Genomic DNA, 27,063 nt, shown 5'->3' on the forward strand with positions numbered 1-27,063 from the left:
TCTTGATGAAAGTGAAAGTGGAGAGTGAAAAAGTTGGCTTAAAGCTCAACATTCAGAAAACGAAGATCATGGCATCCGGTCCCATCACTTCATGGCAAATAGATGGGGAAACAGTGGAAACAGTGTCAGACTTTATTTTTTGGGGCTCCAAAATCACTACAGATGGTGACTGCAGCCATGAAATTAAAAGACACTTCCTCCTTGGAAGGAAAGTTATGACCAACCTAGATAGCATATTGAAAAGAAGAGACATTACTTTGCCAACAGAGGTCCATCTAGTCAAGGCTATGGTTTTTCCTGTGGTCATGTATGGATGTGAGAGTTGGACTGTGAAGAAGGCTGAGCGCCGAAGAATTGATGCTTTTGAACTGTGGTGTTGGAGAAGACTCTTGAGAGTCCCTTGGACTGCAAGGAGATCCAACCAGTCCATTCTGAAGGAGATCAGCCCTGGGATTTCTTTGGAGGGAGTGATGCTGAAACAAACTCCAGTACTTTGGCCACCTCATGCGAAGAGTTGACTCATTGGAAAAGACTCTGATGCTGGGAGGGATTGGGGGCAGGAGGAGAAGGGGACGACAGAGGATGAGATGGCTGGATGGCATCACCGACTTGATGGACATGAGTCTGAGTGAACTCCGGGAGTTGGTGATGGACAGGGAGGCCTGGCGTGCTGCGATTCATGGGGTCGCGAAGAGTCAGACACGACTGAGCAACTGAACTGAACTGAACTGAACATATGCAATGGGCTGGGGGGAGGAAAGTCAGAGAAAATTTTCCTCTCTGGGAATATATGGTTCAAAAGCAGCACCTACACAAAAAAATTTCCTGGAAAATGCAGACCTGAGGAATTCTTGGCCTCATTTTTGCAGCACTTTTCTTAATTTGGGCTTCCCCTGTGGCTCAGCTGGTAAAGAATCTGCCTGCAGTGCAGGAGACCTGGGTTCAGTCCCTGGGTTGGGAAGATCCCCTGGAGAAGGAAAAGGCTACCCACTCCAGTATTCTGGCCTGGAGAATTCCATGGACTTTATAGTCCATCACGTCACAGAATCAGACACTGAGCGACTTTCACTTTTCTTAATTTGGAGTTGCCTAGTTAAGTGCATCCATCCCTGTTTATGGCCAACCTCCCCCACCAGTCTGCAGGCGGCATAGGGAGAGACTGGCTTTGCTCCTCCATGGTGGTACAACAGAAATGCATCTCCCTAAGGGCTTATATGGACTTCCCTGTGGCTCAGACAGTAAAGCATCTGCCTGCAATTCGGAACACCTGGGTTCAATCTCTGGTTGGAAAGATCCCCTGGAGAAGAGAATGGCCACCCACTCCAGTATTCTTGCCTGGAGAATCCCATGGACAGAGGAGCCTGGCAGGCTATGGTCCATAGGGTCGCAAAGAGTCGGACACTACGGAGCAACTAACATTTTCACGTTCACACATAGCTTTATAAAGATGTTAAACTCATTTTCCAGATAAGGAAACAGGCTCCCAAAGGTTAAGGGACTCACCCAGGGTCCCACAACCACTGAAAGGTGGGGCCTGGATTCCCGGCCAGCCGTGTCTGACTACAGAGCCAGGAGTGGCCATGACCACTATGCCATTTGCTCCCCTCATAAGGGCAAAGCGTCAGAGTGCTGAGCCATGAACCCGTCCACCTCTAGCTAGCTGGTCTTTTGGGGAGTGGGGTGGGGATAGTTGCTACTTATATTTCTGGGGCTGACTGTGTGCTCACTCTTCTTTGCAGCTGTGTTTGCAAACCAGGATACGAAGGAGATGGAAGCTTCTGTGTGGAGATGGACCCTTGTTCAGGATCAATCCCAGGGGGCTGCAGCCGCTATGTGAGTGTTGCCCTTTATCTCCAGGCTGCCGGGTGTTTTAGGAAATCCTGAAGGAAGGCCTTCCAAAGGCAGTGTTGAATGACTTCCTGGCATGAGGCATATTTGCTTGAACCCTGCATTTTAAAGATGGTGCCAGGTGCTTTCTGTGACCCTCCACTTCTGAAATCCATGTGTGCTTGGGGTCCAGGACTCTCGGGCTCCTAAAAATACAAACAGAATCAGATAGTTTAGATCATTAGTCATAAACTTGTGATTCAGACGTTACAACTTACAAGTGACTTTCATGTAACATGATCTCATTTGCTTCTCTCACCAACCCAATGAAACAGATGTTGTTTATTGCCATTTTACTGATCAGGAAACTGAGGCTCGGGGACATCAAGTGACTTGCCTTAAGACCTATTGGTGTCAGCGGTGTACCCCAAACTGACCATCACTTTCATTAATAACTCTGGAATATCACCACCACCACCTAGCCAAGGTCACCTCCATTCCTTCCCTACAGTTTAATAACTGCTGTCCCTGCTGCTTCTCTATAGCCACAGCCAGAGTGGATCAGATCCTGTTTCCCCTGCATGCTGAAACCCCTTCGGGAACTTGCCCTGGCTCTGACGGTGAAATCAGGTGCAAGTGCCTTGCCCAACTCCAGACTCCCTTTGGACAAGCCTCACCCACTCAGCCTCATCTGCACAGCTCTCCTTGCACTTCTCACTCTGTCCTTCAGCCTCCTGGTGTGGTCATCCTGAAAGGCCTGGAACTCGTACAGATAGGAGCTTGGGTTAAAACATCCTATATACCTGGGTTTATGCCCCTTTATGGCTGTGTGACCTTGGGCAAGTCACTTAGCTCCTCTGAGCCTCAGTTCCCTTATCTGTAAATAGAGATAATCACAGTACCTTTCTCAAGATGAAGGCTTACACCTGCAAAACATTCAGAACCATCCCTGACTCAATAAATGGCAGTGATGTTAGCAACGCTGGCCATTAGCTGGCCAACAACAAGGCAATTTGTTCTTTAAATCATCTTAGCTTTTCCGTCGATCTCAATGCAAGTGTGTATTTTAATCATTTCCTTTGTACTCCATGCAAATATATACCTCTTCAGGGGACCTCTGAAAATCTTTCTTTTGCACTTAACGATCATGTGGCTGGCCTGGGGTTTCAAAGGCTTTGTTGCTGCTTTTCCTCTTGTAGGCAGAATGCATCAGAACTGGCAGGGGGACCCACACCTGCGTATGCCGTGAGGGATGGACCGGGGATGGAAGAGATTGCTCAGAGATCAACCCTTGCTTGCTGCCCAGTGCTGGCAGCTGCCACCACAATGCGACCTGCTTGTATGTAGGCCCCGGGCAGGTAGGCGTGATTAGGTGGAGGGCAAAGCGGAAACACGATTCCTGCAGTGGATTTTCTTTTTTTCTCTAAACACAGAAGTACTCTGGCTAGAACTTACTGCAGCTCTTTAATCATTTGTAACAGTGGGAAGGAGTTAATTGTCACAGCAAACCTATGACTAGGCAGTTATTTTCTTTTACCTTTTGATCCCATTCACCCACACCCCACCTCTGGCAGCCACCAATCTGTTCTCCATATCTGTGAGCTTGGTTTTGTTTGATTTTTAGATTCCACATATACGTGAGATCATATGTTGTTTGTCTTTTTCTCACCTGTTTCACTTAGCATAGTGTCCTCAAGGTCCATCCATGATGTTACAAATGGCAAGATTTCACTCTTTCTTTGGCCGAATAGTATTCTAATGTATACATACACCACATATTCTTTATCCATTCATCTGTTGATGGTCAGTTTGGTTGCTTCCATGTCTTGGCTATTGTAAATAAAGCTGCAATGAACATGGGGGTGCATATATCCTATCAAGTTAGTGTTTTTGTATTTTTCAGATAAATATCCAAAAGTGGAATTGCTGGAACATATGGTAGTTCTGTTTTTAACTTTTTTGAGGAAACTCCATACTATTTTCCACAGTGATTGCACCAATTTGCATTCATATCAATAGTGCACAAGAATTCCTTTTCTTCACATCCTCGCCAACACTTTATTATTTCTTGTCTTTTTGATGATAGCCTTTCTTGCAGATATGAGATGAGATACCTCATTGTGGTTTTGATTTGCATTTCTCTGATTATCAGTGATGTCGAGCATCTTTTCATGTACTTATTGGTTATCTATATGTCATCTTTGGGAAAATGTCTGTTCAGATCTTTTACCCATTTTTTTAAATTTGGTTGGTTTTTCAGGGATTTTTTTTTGGTTTTTTTGGCTGTTGAGTTATATGAGTTCTTCATATATTTTAGATATTAACCCCTTAACAGATTATGATTTGTAACTATTTTCTCCCATCCCATAAGTTTCCTTTTCATTTTATTGTTGCTTTTCTTTGCTATACAGAAGCTTTTTCATTTGATGTAATCCCACTTGCTTTTTTTCGCTTTTGCTACCATACAGGTACTATTACATAAAAAAGAAGACTGAGGCATGGAGAAGTTACATACTTTGCTCATGTTACACAGAAACCAAATTGTGGTGTGAAATTCACACCCAGACAGTCTGACTCCGGAACTTCCCTCTTGGTCTTCCCTTGATCTCACTCTGTATTTCTCCATAACACTCTACAGTTTGTTGATCACTTTCACTTAACCTCATTTAAGGGACACTGAGGCAGAATGAGCTACTTCTTAGAAATTAATTTCGCTCCAAGTGAGGTGATGACAGTGTATCATGACTGTAGCCATGAAGAAGTCCTAATCATAAAAGAACTCACTGCATTCTTATCTCTTGCCAACCATTTGGCCAACAATTCCATTCATTTTGGACTCACCAGAGTTGCCACATTGCACTTGAGGAAGAAAAACAATTTCTTGGTATCAGTATTAGTTTGCTAAGACTGCCGTCACAAAATATCACTAACTGGACGTCATAGAGCAACAACACTGTATTGTCTGACAGTGTGGGAGGCTCGAGGTCCAAGATCGTGGTGTCAGCAGGTTTGGTTCCCTTTAAGGGCCGTGATGATGAATCTGTTCCATGCCTCTTGGTGTCCTTGGCTTACACATGCATCACCCTGATCTCTGCCTTCATGTTCACATGACCTTCTCCCTCTGTGCCTGCCTATGTACAAATCTCCCCTTTCTGTAATGACACCAATCATGCTGGATTAGGGACCCACCTTACTCCAGTGTGACCTCATCTTAACTAATTCATATTAACAATCCTTTTTCCAATAAGGTTACATTCTGAGTTGCTGGGAGTCAGAACTTCTACATAAGAGTGAGGAGGTCTGGAGAGGGACACAATCCAACCTGTATAGTATCTGTTCCCTTCTGTCTATCATCCTTTCTACAAACAAATATGAAAAACTTCTAATGGGGGTGATGGAGGAAGAGAAAGGACTTTTTAGGGTGTTACGTAAGAAATAAAATAGGCTGATTCTAGGATTGCCCTCAGTAATGTTACTAGTTGCCTTGAAATCTTGTAGATATTCCAACTAGGCAAAAGTCCTAATTACCATGAATGTTCATTTTAAAAGACAGACCATGTTGGGGTCAATATATTAGTCTTGGGGGTGCAGGAAGGTGCTACCCCAAGAAGATTAAACACTCTTGTTGATAAGGTCTTGCCCTAACTTGTAAAGTTGTATAGATGAGCATATATTTACATATATAAATGAGCATATATTTACATATAAGATACCCAATTTACCTTATAAAGCATATACAGCAAATAATACTTAAACCCTTAAAGATGAAAATTCATAAATAGAGGTTCTGTTCATTTCTTCTCACAACTTAGTGGGTCATCTTGTATCACCTCTAAATGTAACCACTCTCTAGACCAGCCCCTCAGTAAACCTCCTCCAATCAAAAGCTCCTGCTTTCCCACCTCCGTTCTTTTTTCTCTAACATGTGACCTCAGTTTGCATGGACTCCCCACTCCCCCCACCCTCTCTTAAGGTCCATCCACACCACACTTCCCAGAAGAATCTTCCCAGCTCATCCCCCCTCCTCTGAACAGCTCTGGTCTTCATCACAGAAGCATCTCATGTGCCACTTCATCCATAAAACTTACAGCATCTCTTGTTTTCCAGTGTTTGTTAAAGATCGGATTCTTCTTACTTACTTGGTATGCTTTGTCCTCCTCGCTTCAGAGAAAGCAGCTTCAAGGTTCATTGCTGGTTCCATAATGGTCACTCAGTACCTCTGTTGAAATGATTACTTCTTTTTAAGTTGAGTTTTTTAACTTCAAAATAATGTTGGAAGACATTTGGGAATAAAAGTGAAGAGAAAAATTAACACCATTCACAGTGTACCCGCAGTCACCATTTGTGTGCTGATGTATTTTTTCCTTCTGGTCTTTTTAATGCAGAGGTTTTTACTTTCCTCTCCATTGTTGCAATCCATTACATTTTTGTTTGGTTCCTGTTCTGTACTTAGCACACACATTTCCCCATTTTGTCATACAAGCCATCACTATCATATTTAATAACTGCGTGATCGGGGCCGCTGCTTCCTTGTAGTTTGTATGCTACACAAAGTATCCAGCCTATGGGGCAAGCCGGGGCTGAAACCCAGCCTGCACCCTGCTCGCCAAGGTGTGGACCCTGGTGTGGACCCAAACCTTCCCAGAAGAAGGGGGGCATTTTTTTTTTTGCATGATGAAACTGCCTGCCTGCTGAGCCACTTGCCATGTGTTGTTCACGTAGAGATGGTACCTTCCTTACTCAGATCTGCCTGCTCAGAGGGGATGACTGTTCAAAATTACACAGTGTGCCTTATAGACCAGCAGTGGCCTTGTGCGTGGATTTCCACTAAGTGGATGCCTCATAACTTACTTCATCTTTCCCTCTTAGCTGAAGGGGCCAATTTTTTCAGTGGAATGTTCTTTAGGGTCTCTCTGAGATAAATCTCCATATGGTCCCTCTAGGGTAAGGAATTCAAAAAAGAAGTAACAACCAGCAAGAACCTACTGTATAGCACAGGGAGCACTGCTCAATGTTATGTGGCAGCCTGGATGGGAAGGGAGCTTGGGGAAGAATGGATACATTTGTCCCTATGGCTGAGTCCCTTTGTTGTCTACCTGAAACTATCACAGCATTGTTAATCAGCTCTGCTGCTGCTGCAGCGGCACTTCAGTCGTGTCCGACTCTGTGCGACCCCATAGACAGCAGCCCACCAGGCTCCGCCGTCCCTTGGATTCTCCAGACAAGAACACTGGAGTGGGTTTCCATTTCCTTCTCCAATGCATGAAAGTGAAAAGTGAAAGTGAAGTCGCTCAGTCGTGTCCGACTCTTAGCGACCCCATGGACTGCAGCCTACCAGGTTTCTCCATCCATGGGATCTTCCAGGCAAGAGTACTGGAGTGGGTTGCCATTGCCTACTCCAATACAAAATTAAAAGTTTTAAAACCTTTTTAAAGGTCTTTTAAAAAGGAAAGTAACAAGGAGCTTTAGACTGGGAAATGTAACATAGAATGCGGAGACCAATAGCTCTGGAGTCAGAGAGTAACAAAGACATTACTGGTGTTCTCTAAAAGGGTCAAACAGCTATGGTTTCCATACTTCATTTCTTGGTGCTGTGAGAGGGCAAGGTATGAAAGTCTGTTGTTTTCAATAGTCTCTTTTACTTTGCTCTTTGAATTACAGAATGAGTGTGAGTGCAAAAAAGGATTTCAAGGCAATGGGATTGACTGTGAACCAATAACATCATGCTTAGAACAAACTGAGAAATGTCATCCACTGGTGAGTTACTTGATTTTTCTCATTAGTACTTTAAAACAATTACTTGAGAAAGAAAGAAGTTTGGATTATTTTTTACCTGGGCCCAGTAATGAACAAAATCTCTCTTACTCCCAAAGGGAGTCCCTAAGTAGAATGTGAGTAATTATTGCAAATTTCTCTCCATTCCAAAGCATGGAAGAATCAACACACAATTGCCAGAAAAGATTCCCAGATAAATCTGAATTTCAAATAAATGACAATCCTTCAGGACAAGCAGGACCCAAATATTATATCAGTTCAGTTCAGTTCAGTTGCTCAGTCGTGTCCAACTCTTTGCAACCCCATGAATCGCAGCATGCCAGGCCTCCCTGTCCATCACCATCTCCCGGAGTTCACTCAGACTCACGTCCATCGAGTCAGTGATGCCATCCAGCCATCTCATCCTCTGTTGTCCCCATTTCCTCCTGCCCCCAATCCCTCCCAGCATCAGAGTCTTTTCCAATGAGTCAACTCTTCACATGAGGTGGCCAAAGTATTGGAGTTTCAGCTTTAGCATCATTCCTTCCAAAGAAATCCCAGGGCTGATCTCCTTTAGAATGGACTGGTTGGATCTCCTTGCACTCCAAGGGACTCTCAAGAGTCTTCTCCAACACCACAGTTCAAAAGCATCAATTCTTCGGTGCTCAGCTTTCTTCACAGTCCAACTCTCACATCCATACATGACCACTAGAAAAACTATAGCTTTGACTAAACGGACCTTTGTTGGCAAAGTAATGTCTCTACTTTTCAATATGCTATCTAGGTTGGTCATAACTTTTCTTCCAAGGAGTAAGCGTCTTTTAATTTCATGGCTGCAATCACCATCTGCAGTGATTTTGGAGCCCAAAAAGATAAAGTCTGACACTGTTTCCACTGTTTGCCCATCTAAACAAAAAATTATTCATGACTTATCTAAAATTCATTCTTGGTATTTTTATTTGCTAAATCTGGCAATTCTAAATCAACAGAATAGTTGAAAGGGTAACTAGATTCTCATTTTGAATGTCATAACAGAGTTTAACCCAAATTACTGGTGAAAATGCCCATTCAAGGATAGGTTGAGCCTTGTGTCTAAATTAGGGAAAAGCAGGCACAGATGTTAGAGCTGGTCATGGTCATGTTTTTAAGAGAACATCACTAAGCACCCAGCATCAAAACCGATGAAAACACTTAATCACAATGCTTTGGGTTGCAAATAACAGAATCCACAAAAATCAACTTAAGCGAAAAAGGAATTTGTTGGACACATGCCCCAAGGGTAGCTCCATAGGCAGGAATTACAAAACTTCCCAAGGGCTTAGAATCAGGATCAAGGCAGCTTTTTCCATCAATCCTCTGAGACCACACAATTTCTCATTTTGCTATTCTCTGTGCTTTTACTTTCTCTGTATCTGTCTCTGTCTCGTTCTCTCAAATTTAAGTGCAGTTTTTTGCATCTTGGAATATCTGACTCCCCATTCTTAGAGGGCATCTACCAGTGATGCCCACTAACTCAACAGCATCCCATGTCCTAATTCTTACTCATAGGAGAAAGGATCTGACCAGGGTCTGGACCAGAAAGGTTCCAGCCCAGCTGGGTCCAGGTGTCCACATATGAGCCAGTCAGTGCTTGCCAGGGAGTAGGATGACATGAGCAGGACTACCAGACCCAGCCCTAGTATATGTGGGGAGGTGGGTGATTTTCAAAGAAGAAAAAATGGGAGATGTCCCTACAGTATCTGTTACCCAAGAGTCATAAGAGCACTTCACAAAGCTGAAGAAACTCCAACAGTCTTAATTTAAGGCTGACTAAGCCCTGATATTCCAAACATGATAGGTTATTGGAACTTCCACTTCATTCCAAGCTGTGGAAGAATGAGCATAGGGTTGCCGATAAAGTGCAAGACACCTAGTTAAATTTGAATTTCAGATACACAGTGAATTCTTTTCCAGCACAAGCATGCCCCCAAATCGTATATGGGACATACGTATACAAAAGCCTCTTTGTTTGTCTGAAATTCACATTAACCATGTGTCCTGATTTCTGCTCACTAAATCTTGACAGGGATGAAAAGAATCTAATTGTGATTCCATAAGAGCTATACCAAACCTGCAGGAAGGGCTGAGGGCCTGTGGGTTACTTCTAGTAATCTTTCAGTCCTGAATTTCACTGTAGACAGAGCCCAAGTATTCACAGGTACATCTCAGATCTAATGCTTTACTTAGGAAAGCAGATCACTTCTCTCATCTCCTTTGTATCAGGCAACCTGTCAGCTTACTTCCTCCGGCATCTGGAGTTGTGTTTGCCAAGAGGGCTATGAAGGAGACGGCCTTCTGTGCTATGGAAATGCTGCAGTGGTAAGTCCTCTGAGAGCAACTTCAGGACAGAATCATAAAGACAAAAATCTTCCAGTTTAAAAGAAAAAGACAAACACTCTTGGCTAGGATGCCTTTAAAGTTCTCTACCAATCACGTGCTCCAGGAGATTCTGTCTGAAACAAGCAACTTCTCACAAATGGCATATGTGCTCTATGGGTCACAAATTTTCTACAAATTGGAGGGAGGGAACTTTTATTTGGCACCTTCTGTGTACCAAAGCAGTCTTGTCTTCTTTTTCTTGCCATTCTGCCTCTTTCCAGTCCCAGACTTCCCAAACGAGCAAATAACTGGCACCTGCTGAGTTCCTGGGCAATCCTGTCCAGGTTGTAGGCCTTCTATAGGTATCCAGAGCACGCTGTGCTTACCCTTATCTAGGGTATGTGTGTGTGCACCTGTATGCACCTTCTGTGTACCAGCATCTTACTAAATCCTTAACAGGCAGCCACACTTCATTTAAACCTCATCACAACCCTCTGGGCTTACGCTGTTATTATGCCCATTTTACTGATGAGGAAACTGAGAGCCTAAGCAAACTTTCCTCAGCTCACTCAGCTGTCTGTGTGCAGAGCCCAGCTCTTAACCATCAGCACAATCTGTCAATATAGGACACACCCCACTGGACTATCACCTCTGGAGGGCAGGTCTTTGTCATGTTTCCTACTTCATTCCTACTGTTCATAAAGATCTTTTGCAATGAGAAAGTAAGTTGGTGAATTTTCTCCTCACTCACTTTTTGCTCAGCTCACTGGCGTTTAGTTCCTGCGCCTCCTCTCAAGAGGAACCACTGGTCTCACAGTGCCAGGGCTGCGCCTGCCCTAACATGCTCTTTGATGGCTGCAGCATCTGACCATGGCCGCCCTGCTGTCAGGGTCCTTCCCACCCTTCACTGCACCTGTTTCTCCTCTTCATCCCATTAGGCCCATCTCCCAACACCCATACCATGGAGCTTAAACCCAACATTTTCTCTGCACTGTCCATGGCCACATTTTCTAAAATTTTAGAACCCTAAAATCCTGCTCTCACAATGCTTTTCTCCTCCCTGGGAAAACAAGATCAAGTCCAAGTCCTCCGCCTGGCACTGCGAGGACCTCACAGGGCCTCAACTCAGTTTCCTTCCAACCATTTTACCTGAGCTGTCACCTTCCCAGTTCAACACCAGCTCTGTTCCCCTCCCCCACAGACCCTGCCTTGGGTCTTTCTCCCCTGTGTTCAGTTCCAGCTCGCACCCTCCTCTCCCTGAAGGGATTACTCGAGCACCTCAGTTCTTGTATCACTTACTAAACTGGTTTACTTTTTAACCAGGGTTTACCAACTTACTCAATAACCTCAACTACTTTCAAAAAGTAGTTAAGACATCTCTGAGATATATTGTCTTTTGGTAAATTTGCACATGCTGCTGCTGCTGCTGCTAAGTCACTTCAGTCATGTCTGACTCTGTGCGACCCCACAGACGGCAGCCCACCAGGCTCCCCCATCCCTGGGATTCTCCAGGCAAGAACACTGGAGTGGGTTGCCATTTCCTTCTCCAGTGGGTGAAAGTGAAAAGTGAAAGTGAAGTCGCTCAGTCGTGTCTGACTCTTTGCGACCCCATGGACTGCAGCCTACCAGGCTCCTCAGTCCATGGGATTTTCCAGGCAAGAGTACTGGAGTGGGTTACCAAATTGTTATTGCCATTTTCATGGTGTTCAATAGTTTTTAAAATGTTTTCACATACATTAATGCATGTAATGTTCATAATCCCAGGAGCAAGCTGTCATTATAATCATTATTCAGGTGATGCTCTTGCATTCTCAGAGAGGTTAAGCCCAAGATCATACAGCTGGTAAATGGCAGACCCGGGAACTGAACCCAGCCTTTTTAAACTCAAAGTCCAGAGCTTTCCTTACTCTATCACACCTTCAAATGTCACTAATCTACTAGCCTTCTGGGTTATCTTTTCAAATCTTAAAATCCCCAAAACAGCTATAAGTTGCATAAGGTCAGGGGCCAGCTTTTCTCTTTCATATCTTACGGCCTCCCTCACTCCAACCTGGTGCCAATTGTGATGGTTCAGTATATATGTTCATTAACAAACCCCATGGTGGATAAGGAGAAGGCAATGGCACCCCACTCCAGTACTCTTGCCTGGCAAATCCCATGGATGGAGGAGCCTGGTAGGCTGCAGTCCATGGGGTCTCGAAGAGTCAGACAAGACTGAGCGACTTCACTTTCCCTTTTCACTTTCATGCATTGGAGAAGGAAATGGCAACCCACTCCAGCGTTCTTGCCTGGAGAATCCCAGGGACGACGGAGCCTGGTGGGCTGCCATCTATGGGGTCGCACAGAGTCAGACACAACTGAAGCGACTTAGCAGCAGCAGCAGCATGGTGGATTAGTTAGAAATAACAGTGGCTAAAACTTACTGTGTCCTACATGCCAGCCTCTATTCTAAGCACTTTAAAAACATTAACCTTTCCAACTGCCACATCAACCCTAACAGTCAGAGCTTTTATCATCCCTATTTTACAGCTGGGAACATTGAGGCCCAGAGAGATGAAGTAGCTTGCCTAAGGCAGCAGCCCCCAGCCTTTTTGGCTCCAGGGACCAGTTTCGTGGAAGACAGGTTTTCCACAAATTGGGGATGGAGGGATGGTTTCAGGATGATTCAAGCATGTTACACTTATTGTGCACTTTATTTCTATTATTATTATTCAGCTCCACCTCAGAGAATCAGGCATTAGATCTCAGAGGTTAGGGACCCCTGACCTAAGGAACTATGAAAGGGCCAAACCAGAAAGAAAACCCAGGTGGTTTGGTTCCATGTCCCAAGGCCCTGCTCAATGCTGGCTCTGAAAGCGGGCAGTTTACTGAGCCCTGTGACCCTTCTGAGGGACTGGGTGGCCATGTCCTTACAACCAAAATAGATTTGGACAAACTTGAGGTTGTTGTCTCATTTGAATTTTCTGGAAATACTCCTTTACCTTGAATATAGAAGATAATTTGAGCCAATAAGCATGAAAGAAACTGCATGGCTCTGGCAACATGGGGATTCATCCAGCCTGGGCATCATTCATGTCGACATGGGCAAGGCTGGCAAGGATGATGCCCAGAGCTGCCCAGATGTGCCTCTCACTGATCCTCCTCTGTGTTCTCTCTCCTCTCTCCTCCCTCTCTTGCACGAAATGAATAAGGAATTGTCCTTTCTCTCCGCTGCAGCTGTATTTAACCAGTGGATAAATGTGAGTACCTTTGTTGAAAATAGGATTGGAAATATATATAATTTTAGAGATACGGACCGCATGTAATAGAAGACTGAAAATGGTGGGGGAGGGAAGGCAGTCATCTAGAGCAGTGGTTCTCAGCCCTGAGTCCACTTTAGAACCATGTGGAACACACGTCTTTCAATAGCCATGCCTAGGCTCCCACCCCCAGATGCTCTGATCTGATTGGCAGAGGTTTGACCTGGGCATCCGTGTATACCAGGAACCTCACAGGTGATTCTAGCATGCAACCAGGGCTCAGTACTTCTAGTCTAGGATAAGCTGGGGTGATCGACTTTTCAACCAACCTGAATATATATGTATGGCTTCATTCTTCATTGAAAAAAAAGGTCTTTTTATAAACTCAATATACTTCATCATTAGTAATTTGCCAAGTTAGATTTGGCATTTATAGCTACAATCCTAGCACACTTCATGTGGGTTTTGCCCTCAGCCCAACATGTCCTGAGGAACTGTCCCCTCTCCCTTGGAAAGTTCTAAAACCAAGAATCTGATCTCCAGCATCCCCAATTGTCTGAATCTCTGTCATCTTTGCCCAAGTGGCCCAAGATGGCAGGCTCAGCAGCCATTGTGACAAGTGTTTAGTCCCGTTTAAGAAGACAGGTGCCAAGACACGCAGTGTGTGGTCAGCGGCCACTGAAGGACAGCTTCCTGTTGCTTCCACGTGGGGTCTCTCCTACTCCCATCACGTGGGAGAGGAGGGCCCTACAGCAGGTGCTGATTTCCATAGGACCCACCCACATGCGTGAGTTTGCCCATGGTGTGCTGTATCCCGCTCATCCCAGCTTGCAAGAGCACAGCTTTCCCAGCCCCTCTTTCAATGCTGTCGTGATGGCAGCTGGAAATCAGCCGTGATGGGAGAAGTTACACCACAGAAATCAGCAAGCATTGCAAACCAGGGCTTTTGTTTGTTTTTTCTGGAGAGCCAGTTGTTAAACATAAGCCCGTCAAAGCTTCTACCCAGAACTTTTAATACTTCTAGGCAAATAGATAAAGTTTGATTTCAGGCCTCCAGTCTCTCTCTCTTGCTGAAACTGTTTCTGGAGTCTTCCTACCATCCTTATTCCAAAGGCATCCAAGGATTCTCAGGGTCTCTGCACACATGTGTGCACATACACACACACACATGATCCTGTCAAGACTGTTCTCTGCCTCTTCGTTTAAACTAAAGGGTAAATGACAGATAATGATTTGAAGTGTGACCTGATTAGGAAGATATACCTTTTGTCAAGGCTCACACATTTAAATAAAAGTAATGAGTCTCAGAAGGAATGTGGAGGCATCAGTCAGTAGGTGGGATGGATTTGGGAATGGAATCCCTAGGACCTTCCCAGTATCTCTGAAATGATATCACATGGGATATTGGATTTCTGCCAAGGATTAAGTCAGCCCCGTTTGTCCTCTGACATGAGTCAGGCCACTTTCTTTTCCTTCTGGGATTCAGAATGCTTCCCTACAACACCTGTTGTCGACCACCTCAAATCTTACTGTCCTTGTGCCCTCCCGACAAGCCATTGCGGACATGGACCAAGAAGAGAAAGCCTTTTGGTTGACCAAGAGCAACATCCCTGTCCTCATAAAGTACGTATTATGTATTTTGTTCTTCACGATGTCTTACTAGCATCAGTGTGAATGAAGTGCAGTGGAGGTGGGCCCCATGGGCCTTGAGGTCCATGCAACTGAACATGTTCTAGGGCTGCCGCTGCCCCGCTCTTTCCCCCAGGATGGAAGTAGTCAACATGACTGACAGCCAACTCTGCTAACTGCTTTTACATACAACCTAGTTAATCCTATCTGTGAAATAGACATTATAATTATTCCCATTTTACAGATGTGGAAACCAAGGCACAGAGTGATTAAATAACTGACCCCAGAGGCCATGGCCAATAGTTTCAAGAGGAGATTTTGAATCTGGTAGTCTGGCTCCAGAACCTACCCTCTTAACTACTCCCGACACCACTGTCTCAAGCATCAATATCTCATTACAGCCCTTATGGACTATTGTTATAGGTACCATACACTACTGGGCACATACGGAGTGGCCGATCTGCAGGCCCTGTCACCTTCTGACATGCTGGCAACATCTTTGCAGGGCAACTTCCTTCAGCTGGTGAAGGCAGATGGGGTAAGAGAGCACCGTATTGGGTCTGTTCAATGGAAACTTGTGACATATGTTCATATCATACTTTGAAGTTTTTATGTTATGGAAATTTCCAAACATGAGCAAAAATAGATGGAGAATAAACCTCCATGGTTGGCATCACCCAGCTTCAACAACTATCAACATATATTGATACACACACTCACAGAGTTACTGTATAGCAGGGCTCCTATAAGATGAGGCTCTCTCCCCACTGGTTGGCCACAGGTCTTCTATTAGACCACAGACTGATCCAGAAAGACAAATATTTCACTTCTTCTGGGTGAAGGCAGTGGAGTTTCACAACTTGGATTTTTATGTGTGGCTAAGAACTTGTTATTGGTAACCTACTTATTGAGTCATTAGAGATCACTACAATATTATACTAAGTTAGGGTCAGTCAGTCAGTCTGCAGATGTTTACTGAACACCTACTGTATGTCAGGAACTGATCAGAGGGCTGGAGACAGGATAGTGCACAGGAAGAGGGGAGCCCTATAGATGCTCACCTTCTGGCATTTTCTATAGCATTTCAAGGACTTGGATTCGGTTTTCTATAAGGAGGTCTGGCTGCCCTGCTGAATGCAGCAGTGATTTAAAGCTCTTTCTATGAACTGCACAAAATGAGGATAGATGGTCTACTGGGAAGTGAGAACTACCCCATCAGTGGATTGTGGGCCACGGTCAGAATGCTCTAGAATTGCAGCTCTAAAGCATTTCTGCCTTCCTACCCATCAGCAGTGGTGCTGTGAAAAGGTTCTATCTATTTAGGTATTACATAAACGTATGTGCTTCATCAGAATAGTCCTTTTAGAAAGCAGGAAAGAGTTACATAGGGCCGCATGGTCTCTACATTTTGTTACAATAATTCTAGAACCTTACTTGCATATATCAGTCAATGGGTGGTTTTCCACTAGTGTTTTAAATCATTGACTCTCTGAGCAAGCATTAACTGAACACTCACCTTGGGAAGGTTCGTCCCAGGGTTGTAGCTTCAGAAGTAAATCAATTAAGACCTGTGAATTAGAGGCGGTAACTATCAAAGACACAATCATAATGAATTCTTTCTTATGTCTGATATAAATGTCCCCCTGTAACCAAGAGAGAGGTGCAAGGTGGCCAGTGTTATTTGCTTCAGGACCTCTGCTGATGTGCCTAGGATGAGACAAGTCCCCTCAGGATCCAGGGTTCCCAGGAAGAATTTCAAAGTGCAGTGGTGGGAGAAGAGGAGAGGAACCCCAAGACAGCAGAGGCCAGTTGTGTCATACTTGGTTGGTGGCTGCATGAGCCTGCATTTAGGCTTGCTCACCTCCATTCCCCATGCATTTCATATTCCTGTAAAGTTGGTAACTGTCTGCATTATTTTGCTAAGGCTGCTGTAACCAAGAACCACAGACTAGGTGGCTTAGACAACAGAAATTGTTGTCTCAAAGTTCTGCAGGCTGGAAGTCCAAGGTCAAGGTGTGGACAGGGTTGGTTCTGTCTGAGGACTGGGAGGTCAGGCTCTCTCCTTGGCTTGCAGATGGCAGTCCTCGTGTTCACATGGTGTTCTGCCTACATAGTTCCTATGTCCAAATTTCCTCTTCTTATAAGGACACTGGTCATATTGGATTAGGGTCCACCCTATGACCTCAATGGATATGAATTTGAGCAAACTCCGGGAGATAGTGAGGGCCAGGGGAGCCTGGCATGCTACAGTCCGTGGGGTCGCAAAGAGTCAGACATGACTAAGTGACCGAGCAATGACAACGACCTCATGTTAACTCAGTTACCTGGTATAAAGACTTTGTCTCCAAATAAGGTCACATTCTGAGGCACTGGGGGTTAGGACTCCAATATGTGAATTTGGGGGACACAATTCAACCCACCATGCTATCTACAGTGCTTTTCCAACTGCAGGGTCTGTTTAGTGAGCCTCAGCCAGCACTTTTTTAATGAAATAGAATGGAGTAGAATCAGATGCCTCCCACATGGTAGAGGAAATTATTATTTCATTTCAGTTGTGTGTGTGAGAGAGAGAGATCAAATGGCTCACAGTTTTAAGATATTTCTAACTGTACGTCATGGTCCAAAAGTGAGAAGGTCACTACTGTTCAAAATGTGGAAACCCTAGAAATCACTCAGTCCCCGGGTGTACTCTATAGGGACTCACCTTCTCACTGTGGTGCATTTACAGAACATCACAATCGAAGGAGCATCCGTCATTGACGGCGACAATGCAGCCACAAATGGAGTGATACACATCATCAACAAGGTACAGAATCGCTCCCTCCTGCACATCTGGCCTCTCCTCCTTGTGTTATTTATCCTCCTACACAGTATCATTTGTGGGGTGGGGGGGGAGTACTTAGCCTTAATATAAAAGTAACCTACTTCATTATTTTTATTTTAAAACCGTTTAGAGGCTCTACTCATTCAGTAAGACTCAGTTATTCTTTACTTATGCCTGTATCCTGCAGTGGGTTCATATAAAGTGTAGTCGTGTATATCTCTTATTTATGAGACCATCTTACAAGGCGCCCAAGAACCTTAGTATTAGGAAGTCCATAACCCACACGGGACTTAATCAAGAACTGGAAGAAAGGCAGCTATGTATGTGTCACTGGTCCTCTCCTGTCTGCGTTATTGTGCCCAAGAAAAAAAAAAGGAAAATGGTAGAAAAGATATTGTGGAATTTTTATTTTCTCTTCAAATGCAATTCAACAGTATTCAAGGCATGACATAGAAAAAAATTAAATGGAAAATGAGTTTTTAGACTATCCTATAATTTTTAGTTACTATGTTAAGAACTTCATTTAAATTTAAAGTTAGAATTTAGGGTATATTGGAAAATTTTGAAAAGTAGAAGATTAGAAAAGACAATTAACTAATTGCATTTTAACTAAAATTACTCTCATTTGACACTTATATACTCCCTTTTTTTATTTCAAGTTACAGAATATGTTAACAGTTTCTGTTCAGGAAAGGGAGACTTCTTATAAGACTTCTGAGTGCAATATTTTGCAAAGACCTTGCAAGTCTCTTGTATTAACAAGAGGCATAAAGAAATACATTTTATGAGCAAGTGGTAGGTCACTTGCAGAGAACCATGCTGAGTTTATGGCTTCATTTATCAGAAAGCAACATTACCAAGAGTGCTTTTTTTCTCCAATCCTGGCTTTTCAAAGTACACTTTTTTAAAAAAAATCATGAAATTACCTCTTCTTATCATTTATATTTTTATTTCTGATGAACACAACCCCATCAGTAAAATGGCACCCCAACCCATCTCCTATACTGAGTGTTATTATCATGGGACCAATTCAAAGTCCCACCTCCTCCATGAAAGCCTTCCCTGATCTCTACAACCCACATCACCGAGATTAACATAGTGGCAAGCACGTAAGTCCTAGAATCATACAGGATCTGGGTTCAGGCATTCAGCTAACTCTATAACCTTGGGCAAGTTACCCAACCTCTCTGAGCTTCATTTTCCCTCCCTTTGAGGATTGAGCGACACCGTCTCTCTCAATGTGTGCTGCCTAGTGAGGCCACAGTAAATCTCAGTTTTATTCCCTTTTCCTTCCCCTGAAATCCTGTGGGATTTCTGATATGGAACCCATCTGACATAAGTGCACCCCTGTCTGATGGCCTTTATGGACTAGGTCACGCGCACCGTTCTTGTGTGACGGCTCGTCCTGAGGGGCGGAGCTGCGTCTTCTCTCTGTCCTGCATCAGCATTACCACCTCACCTGACATGCAGTAAAATCGGAATGATTGACAGCCCGTTAGGTGCCAGGCATCATGCCAAGTATCATGCATCCCGTTTGGTTTTTACAACAACCCTAAGAAAGTATGTACCATTCTCCTCACTTGCCAAATGGGACACATGAGGCTCCTATGGCTAAGCAACTGGGTTGAAGAAGAAATTTGTGTGAACACAAAGGTTCATGGATGTGTGTCAACTGATTCAAGTTTGCTACTTAGCCTCTGGGTTGCACTGGCTCCTCGAGGAGCGCCTTTTCTATCTATCCATTGGATTCTGTGGTCCCTCTTGTCAGGGCCACCACAAACAGCTATGCAGGCTGTTCCCTGCCTAGAGGGGCCTGGTCTACAGGTGGAATGGGGCTGAAATCCAACCCACTTCATGCCCCAAGCTATACACTCCTGTTTAGTCTTGCAAACTATCAGAGAATGCCTTGTTTCAACTTGAAGTGGCCTCAGGATCACATGGGGTTCCCTGGCGGTTCAGTGGTAAAGAATCCACCTGCCAATGCAGGAGATGTGAATTTAATCCCTGGGTCAGGAGGTCCTCTGAAGGAGGAAATGGCAACTCACTTCAGTACTCTTGCCTGGGAAATCCCATGGACAGAGGAGCCTGGTGGGCTATAGTCCTTGGTGTCACAAGAACAGACACTACTTAACAACTAAACAACAACATTATAATTACATACTGTTGTGACATGAACCAGTATATTGGAGAGCAGGAAGCCCTACCAACACAAGTTAACAGAATTTTGGGACTTTCTTTCCCAGGTTCTGATTCCCCAGAGAGGTCTAACTGGCTCCTTACCAAACCTGCTCACCCGACTGGACCAGATGCCTGACTATTCCAGCTTCCGGGGCTACATCATTGCAAGTACCACATCCTCTGCATGACCCTCTGCTCAGGTTACCTGGGAACAGAAGTCCCTCACGTGCTCCTGTCTCTCTCCATCACAGCAATATAACCTGGCGACTGCGATCGAGGCTGCTGATGCTTACACGGTGTTTGCTCCAAACAATGATGCCATCGAGAGTTACATCCGAGAGAAGAAGGTCACAACTCTGGTAGGTATTAGCAGTAATAACCCAGGAAATTATTTTCCAGAAATTCAAGCACTTAAAGTTTTCAGTCGATCTACCATGTACCATGTCACTCTTTCATCAAAACTGCCTTGTGAGTATCCACTTATTTAACAGAAACTCAAGCAGAGACTCTGGAGAAGGAAATGGTAACCCACTCCAGTATTCTTGCCTGGAGAATCCCATGGATGGAGAAGCCTGGTAGGCTACAGTCCACGGGGTCACAAAGAGTCGGACACGACTGAGTGACTTCACTTTCACTTTCACTTTCAAGCAGAGACTCTCATACCCAAACCTCCCCCAGGCCAGAGCTGCTCATGTATTTCATCCGTACCCCTGGAAGCACACACTCAGGCTCATAGACACAAAGATGCAGTCTCCCCAGGAATCTGGAAGCATCTTCATTGCCACCCCTCCTCCCCTCCCTGGCTTCTCCCCTGTCCCGCACAGTGAGCTGTCAGCACAAGGGACCTAGAGGGAATGGACTGTCTCCATCTTCCTCCTAGTCGCCCCATCTCTGTCTGCCCTGATTCCTAACATCTGGAGATAAACAGTCAAAACTTTTTCAAAGGACTTTGTGAAATAATACTGGGTTGGCCAAAAGGTTCATTTGTGTTTTTCTGTGACATCTTATGGAAAAACTCAAACGAACTTTTGGGCCAACCCAATGAAAAGCTCCAATCCCTTCACTCTCTGGCTCAAAACCCTTAGGTGGCTCTCCATTTCCTCAGTGACTAAGTCCAGACTGTCTCCCCAGGTACTTACAGCCTCCACAAACTGGTCACAATTACCTTCTATTCAGTGCTGGTAGCAGACTTTCCATTTAGAAGGATCCCAGGGGTGTCCCACCCCCAGCCCCATAGCAAGGGAACAAGTTTAAAGTTGTAATTGCACAGCAAGTGTGCTGTTTTCACTTCTAACTTAATATGGGGTAAGGGATGCTAAGGAGACAGGGCTGGTACTTGAAGTCCCGCTAAGCCGCTGTTGGTCCACTGCTCTCTCCCTACCCATTCTCTGCAGACACCATGTGGTCTAACCAGAGTGATGTCATATAGACCTAAAGATGGAAAACGTGTGTTTGCTCCTGTCTACACACACACACACACACACACACACACAGGAACCCTCCAGGCTCTTCTGTCCATGGGATTTTCCAGGCAAGAATACTGGAGTGGGTTGCCATTTCCTCCTCCAGGGGATTGTCCCCACCCAAGGATTGAACTGGGTCTTCTACACTGCAGGCAGATTCTTTACCAACTGAGCCACCAGGGAAGCCCCCACCACACACACACACCACCACCTCATTCAGGAGGGCTGCCCTTCCTCCTTCCTTGCCTCCTGAATCCTCTCCATCCATCAAGTCCAGTCTCACCTTCCTCGGGAAAGCTGGTTCTAGCCCCTTCAGTTCAGTTCAGTCGCTCAGTCATGTCTGACTCTTTGCAACCCTGTGGACTGCAGCATGCCAGGCTTCCCTGTCCATCACCAACTCATGGAGCTTGCTCAAACTCATGTCCATCGAGTTGGTAATGCCATCCAACCATCTCATCCTCTGTCGTCCCCTTCTCCTCCCACCTTCAATCGTTCCCAGTATCAGAGGCTTTTCAAATGAGTCAATTCTTTGCATCAGGTGGCCAAAGTATTGGAGTTTCAGCTTTAGCATCAGTCCTTCCAATGAATATTCAGGACTGATTTCCTTTAGGATTGACTGGTTGGATCTCCTTGCTGTCCAAGGGACTCTCAAGAGTCTTCTCCAACACCACAGTTCAAGAGCATCAATTCTTCAGTGCTCAGCTTTCCTTATAATTCAACTCTCATATCCATCCGTGCTGCTGCTGCTGCTGCTGCTGCTGCGTCACTTCAGTTGTATCCGACTCTGTGCGACCCCATAGACAGCAGCCAACCAGGCTTCCTGTCCCTGGGATTCTCCAGGCAAGAACACTGGAGTGGGTTGCCATTTCCTTCTCCAATGCATGAAAGTGAAAAGTGAAAGTGAAGTCGCTTAGTCGTGTCCAACTCCAGCGACCCCATGAACTGCAGCCTACCAGGCTCCTCCGTCCATGGGATTTTCCAGGCAAAAGTACTGGAGTGGGGTGCCATTGCCTTCTCCGATCCATACATGACTACTGTAAAAACCATAGCTTTGACTAGATGGACCTTTGTTGGCAAAGTAATGTCTCTGCTTTTTAATATGTTGTCTAGGTTGGCCACAACTTTTCTTCCAAGGAGCAAGTGTCTTTTAATTTCATGGCTGCAGTCACCATCTGCAGTGATTTTAGAGCCCCCCAAAATAAATTCTGTCACTGTTTCCATTGTTTCCCCACCTATTTGCCATAAAATGATGGGACCAGATGCCAAGATCTTCATTTTTTGAATGTTGGGTTTTAAGCCAGCTTTTCCACTCTCCTCTTTCATTTTCATCAAGAGGCTCTTCAGTTCCTCTTCACTTTCTACCATAAGGGTGGTATTATCTGCATGTCTGAGATTATTGACATTTCTCCCGGCTATCTTGATTCCAGCTTGTGCTTCATTCAGCCTGGTATATAAGTTAACTAAGCAGGGTGACAATATACAGCCTTGACGTACTCCTTTCCCAATTTAGAACCAGTCTGCTGTTCCATGTCCAGTTCTAACTGTTGCTTCTTGACCTGCATACAGATTTCTCAGGAGGCAGGTCAGGTAGTCTGGTATTCCCTTCTCTTGAAGAGTTTTCCATAGTTTGTTGTGATATACACAAAAGCTTTGGCATAATCAATAAAGCAAAAATAGATGTTTTTCTGGAACTCTCTTGCTTTTTTGATGATCCAATGGATGTTGGCAATTTGATTTCTGGTTCCTCTGCCTTTTCTAAATCCAGCTTGAACATCTGGAAGTTCATGGTTTACATACTGTTGAAGCCTGACTTGGAGAATTCTGAGCATTACTTTTGCTAGCATGTGAGATGAGTGCAATTGTGCGGTAGTTTGAACATTCTTTGGCATTGCCTTTCTTTAGGATTGGAATAAAAACTGACCTTTTCCAGTCCTGTGGCCATTGCTGAGTTTTCCAAATTTGCTGGCATATTGAGTGCAGCACTTCAACAGCATCATCTTTTAGGATTTGAAGTAGCTCAAGTGGAATTCCATCACCTCCACTAGCTTTGTTCTTAGTGATGCTTCCTAAGGCCCACTTGACTTTGCATTCCAGGATGTCTGGCTCTAGTTGAGTGATCACACCATCATGATTATCTGGGTCATGAAGATCTTTTCGGTATAGTTCTTCTGTGTATTCTTGCCACCTCTTCTTAGTATCTTCTGCTTCTGTTAGGTCTATACGATTTGTGTCCTTTATTGAGCCCATCTTTGCATGAAATGTTCCCTTGGTATCTCTAATTATCTTGAAGAGATCTCTAGTCTTTCCTATTCTATTGTTTTCCTCTGTTTCTTTGCATTAATCACTGAGGAAGGCTTTCTTATCCTCTTTGCTATTCTTTGGAGCTCTGCATTCAAATGGGTATATCTTTCCTTTTCTCCTATGCCTTTCACTTCTTTTCTCAGCTATTTGTAAGGCCTTCTTAGACAGCCATTTTGCCTTTTTGCATTTCTTTTTCTTGGGGATGGTCTTGATCACTGCCTCCTGTACAATGTCATGAACCTCTGTCCATAGTTCTTCAGGCACTCTATCAGATCTAATCCCTTGAATCTATTTGTCACTTCCACTGTATAATTTTAAGGGATTTGGTTTAGGTCATACCTGAATGGTCTAGTGGTTTTCCCTACTTTCTTCAATTTAAGTCTGAATTTGGCAATAAAGAGTTCATGATCTAAGCCATAGTCAGTTCCCAGTCTTGTTTTTGCTGACTGTATAGAGCTTCTCCATCTTTGGCTGCAAAGAATATAGTCAATCTGATTTTGGTATTGACTCTCTGGTGATGTCCATGTGTAGAGTCTTCTCTTGTGTTGTTGGAAGAGGGTATTTGCTATGATCACTTCGTTCTCTTAGCAAAACTCTATTAGCCTTTTCCCTGCTTCATTCTGTACTCCAAGGCCAAATTTTCCTGTTACTCCAGGTATCTCTTGACTTTCTACTTTTGCATTCCAGTCCCCTATGATGAAAAGGACATCTTTTTTGGGTGTTAGTTCTAGAAGGTCTTGTAGATCTTCATAGAACCATTCAACTTCAGCTTCTTCAGCATTACTGGTTGGGGCATAGTCTTGAATTACTGTGATATTGAATTGTTTGCCTTTGAAACAAACAGAGATCACTCTGTCATTTTTGAGATTGCACCCAAGTACTGTATTTCGGACTCTTTTGTTGACTATGAGGCCCTTAACTGGCCCCTTAGCTGCAGATAATCTCTTCTGCCTCTGAGTTCAGACCATCTGTACACCCCATAGCACTTCTACACCTCATATAAGGAAATGTCTTTGCAGGTGAGTAGGTCTTAGTTCTCCAATTAGATGAAAACTCTGGGCATTAGATTTTTGTAACTGGAATGTTGAGCGAGCAGCACTCCTGGAACAGAAGTGGAAATCATCTTTTCTTTGTCTCCCCACTCCTCCCCCATCCCTTTGAACATGTGTAGCAGAGAACATTCATTAACTGCCCTGGGATAAAACCTCAGGCAATCTCGCAGAAAGGCTTATCACTTTCAGCCACAAACACAATCTCAATTAAGTAAAAATTAAAAAAAAAATTTTTTTTTAACCAGCCCCTTGTAGTTATCAACATTTTGAATTGGATTTAAAATTAAATCTTCTTTCCTCGCTTGTCCCATGCTGGTACTTTGTCCCAATAGGACATTAGAGGAGGGGGCTTGGTCCTTGCACCAATCAGAGTCTATCAGAGTGTGGGGAGGGGGATAGATTGGGAGTTTGAGATTGACATGTATTCACAAGTCTATTTAAAGTGCCCTTCCATGAAAAAGATATTAGTATAGAAAGGTAAAAATTATTACTAAAAAAAAAAAAAAAATTAGGGTCCATCAGGAGACAGAAACCATACCAGGAAAAATTTAATATTATGAATTGTTTATTGGGTATAAAGCTATATAAATATAATTGAAAGGTAAAATAGAGATAGCATAGAAGCATCTATAACCCCAAAGGCTGGGAGAAGAAAAGAAAGAGGTCAGGACAACTAAAACTTAGAAACATGGAGGGGCCCAGAGAAGCAGTGACTCAGACCTGTGAGGGGCAGGGCCCATTCGTCTAGTGGCTCTGATGTTGGAGGAGGGTCCCTGGGGGCCCTTGGAGAAGGCATTGCCAGGCTGGTGCTGGCGTCTTGAAGAAGAGGGGAACATGATAAAACCACTCTGGGAGTCACAGGTCTCTGCCATTCAGATTCAGCTGCCACTGCAAGCGTGATGAGATGCAGCTGGGATGATGCCCAGTGAGTAGCCCAGTGAGTGCCCAGGGACTGGTGGACCTGTGGGCTGACTTTCCCTTCTGTGTGTCATCCAGGAGGAAGACATACTCAGGTATCACGTGGTCTTAGAGGAGAAGCTGCTGAAGAATGACCTGCACAATGGCATGCACCGGGAGACCATGCTGGGCTTCTCCTACCTCCTCGGCTTCTTCCTCCATGATGACCAGGTGCGATCCTTCCTCTGAAAACACAATGGGCGTCCTAGCTCTGCCATCCGCCATCACTTTCGCATTGGATAATCTTCATGACCACTTCCTCAGCCTTATCCACAGCAGACAGCTGTCTGTGTTCCACCACAAAGTAATGACTGGGCCAGACTGGGAAGCTCCTCCTTGTCCACCCCATCACCAGCCCTCAGACCATCAGTGTGGTCTGACTGGTCTGGGGATTGAATCCCAACAGTCACAGGGCCCTTCAGTTCTGCTTCCTAATAACAGACAGTCCCCAAGCCACCTCCAAGATGGCAGGGAACCTGGCAGCCAAACGTAACCCCCCAAAGTGGCATGGCCCCAGGGTGTAAGGAGCCACCTGACATGTGAAGGAAGGATCCAGCAGCCACATGAATGAACAATATTACCATTGCTTGTTCATACAGACTGCAGACCTAGGGCCAACTGCCCCCACCCCAGTATCCCAGTATTAATCTCACACAACCTCTAAGCACTTAAAGTGTTTAGAATTTGTAAAAAGAATTGAGACTAAATACATATTTTAAACATTTCAGTATGCAATTCTATGTACCTATGTCAAATAACCAGTGAAACAATCAATTGGAAAATTCAATAAGAAATTCACTATGTGACTCTGGTATAAATTCTCACAAGAAAAGGTAATAAAAACTAATGATTATTTAGGAGAAACTAAGCATTATATTAAAATGATGAAAATTTAATCCCAAATTTTTAAGCGGTAATATTGTTCCCTGTAAAAAAGTGAATTTTTTTTAAAAAGCACAATTTTAGAATCAATATTCTCAGTGTTATCATCACTGAAGCCCAAGTGAATTTTGTGTACAGTTGCTTTTTTTCTTAACATGCTCAGGTTTTGGGTTGTTTTTTTTTTAAGTCTTTCTGGTTTTTCATTACTTAGAGAATAATCGAACGCCAAATATTTCCCTCTGACTCCTATAAATAATCTTACCTATTGTGTAATAATTTTGAGGAGATCCTTTTAAATACATTTCCTTTTTTTTTTTCCAGGTAAGGCAATTTTTGTTGATAAGGACCTTATATGTTTGTTTTTATCTTTGTTATCGTTTATTTCTTCATGTAGAAATGAATATTCTGGTTAGTTGAATCAGTTTTGATTCTGTCATGTTTATTTTCCATGTGTTTGAAAAGTCTTTGATCTAGAGCTTTTTTTTTTGTCTTTTACAATAGAGACTTTATCTTAAATAGTTCTATCTTACAATAGAGGTTTTGCTTTTATTGATAACTCATTCACTCTCAGGACAACAGAGATGTGGGAAAATGCTGTC

General features: G+C 44.0%; 1 protein-coding gene across 2 annotated transcripts in view; it reads left to right on the plus strand.

Moving 5' to 3' along the window:
* Positions 1-27,063, plus strand: part of STAB2 (stabilin 2) — a 172,172-nt gene that overhangs the window by 72,683 nt on the left and 72,426 nt on the right. Inside the window, exons 24-34 of one of the 2 annotated variants that reach the window (NM_001206679.2) lie at positions 1,740-1,833; positions 3,027-3,185; positions 7,489-7,584; positions 9,844-9,939; positions 13,131-13,178; positions 14,665-14,801; positions 15,231-15,345; positions 17,536-17,613; positions 19,875-19,973; positions 20,061-20,168; positions 25,622-25,753. In NM_001206679.2, the coding sequence (NP_001193608.2) occupies positions 1,740-1,833; positions 3,027-3,185; positions 7,489-7,584; positions 9,844-9,939; positions 13,131-13,178; positions 14,665-14,801; positions 15,231-15,345; positions 17,536-17,613; positions 19,875-19,973; positions 20,061-20,168; positions 25,622-25,753 (1,162 nt within the window). The remainder of the gene's footprint in view (positions 1-1,739; positions 1,834-3,026; positions 3,186-7,488; positions 7,585-9,843; positions 9,940-13,130; positions 13,179-14,664; positions 14,802-15,230; positions 15,346-17,535; positions 17,614-19,874; positions 19,974-20,060; positions 20,169-25,621; positions 25,754-27,063) is intronic. The other variant, XM_059886141.1, reaches the window with a different exon arrangement.

This window comes from Bos taurus, chromosome 5, assembly GCF_002263795.3.
Source record: "Bos taurus isolate L1 Dominette 01449 registration number 42190680 breed Hereford chromosome 5, ARS-UCD2.0, whole genome shotgun sequence".
NCBI lineage: Eukaryota > Metazoa > Chordata > Mammalia > Artiodactyla > Bovidae > Bos > Bos taurus.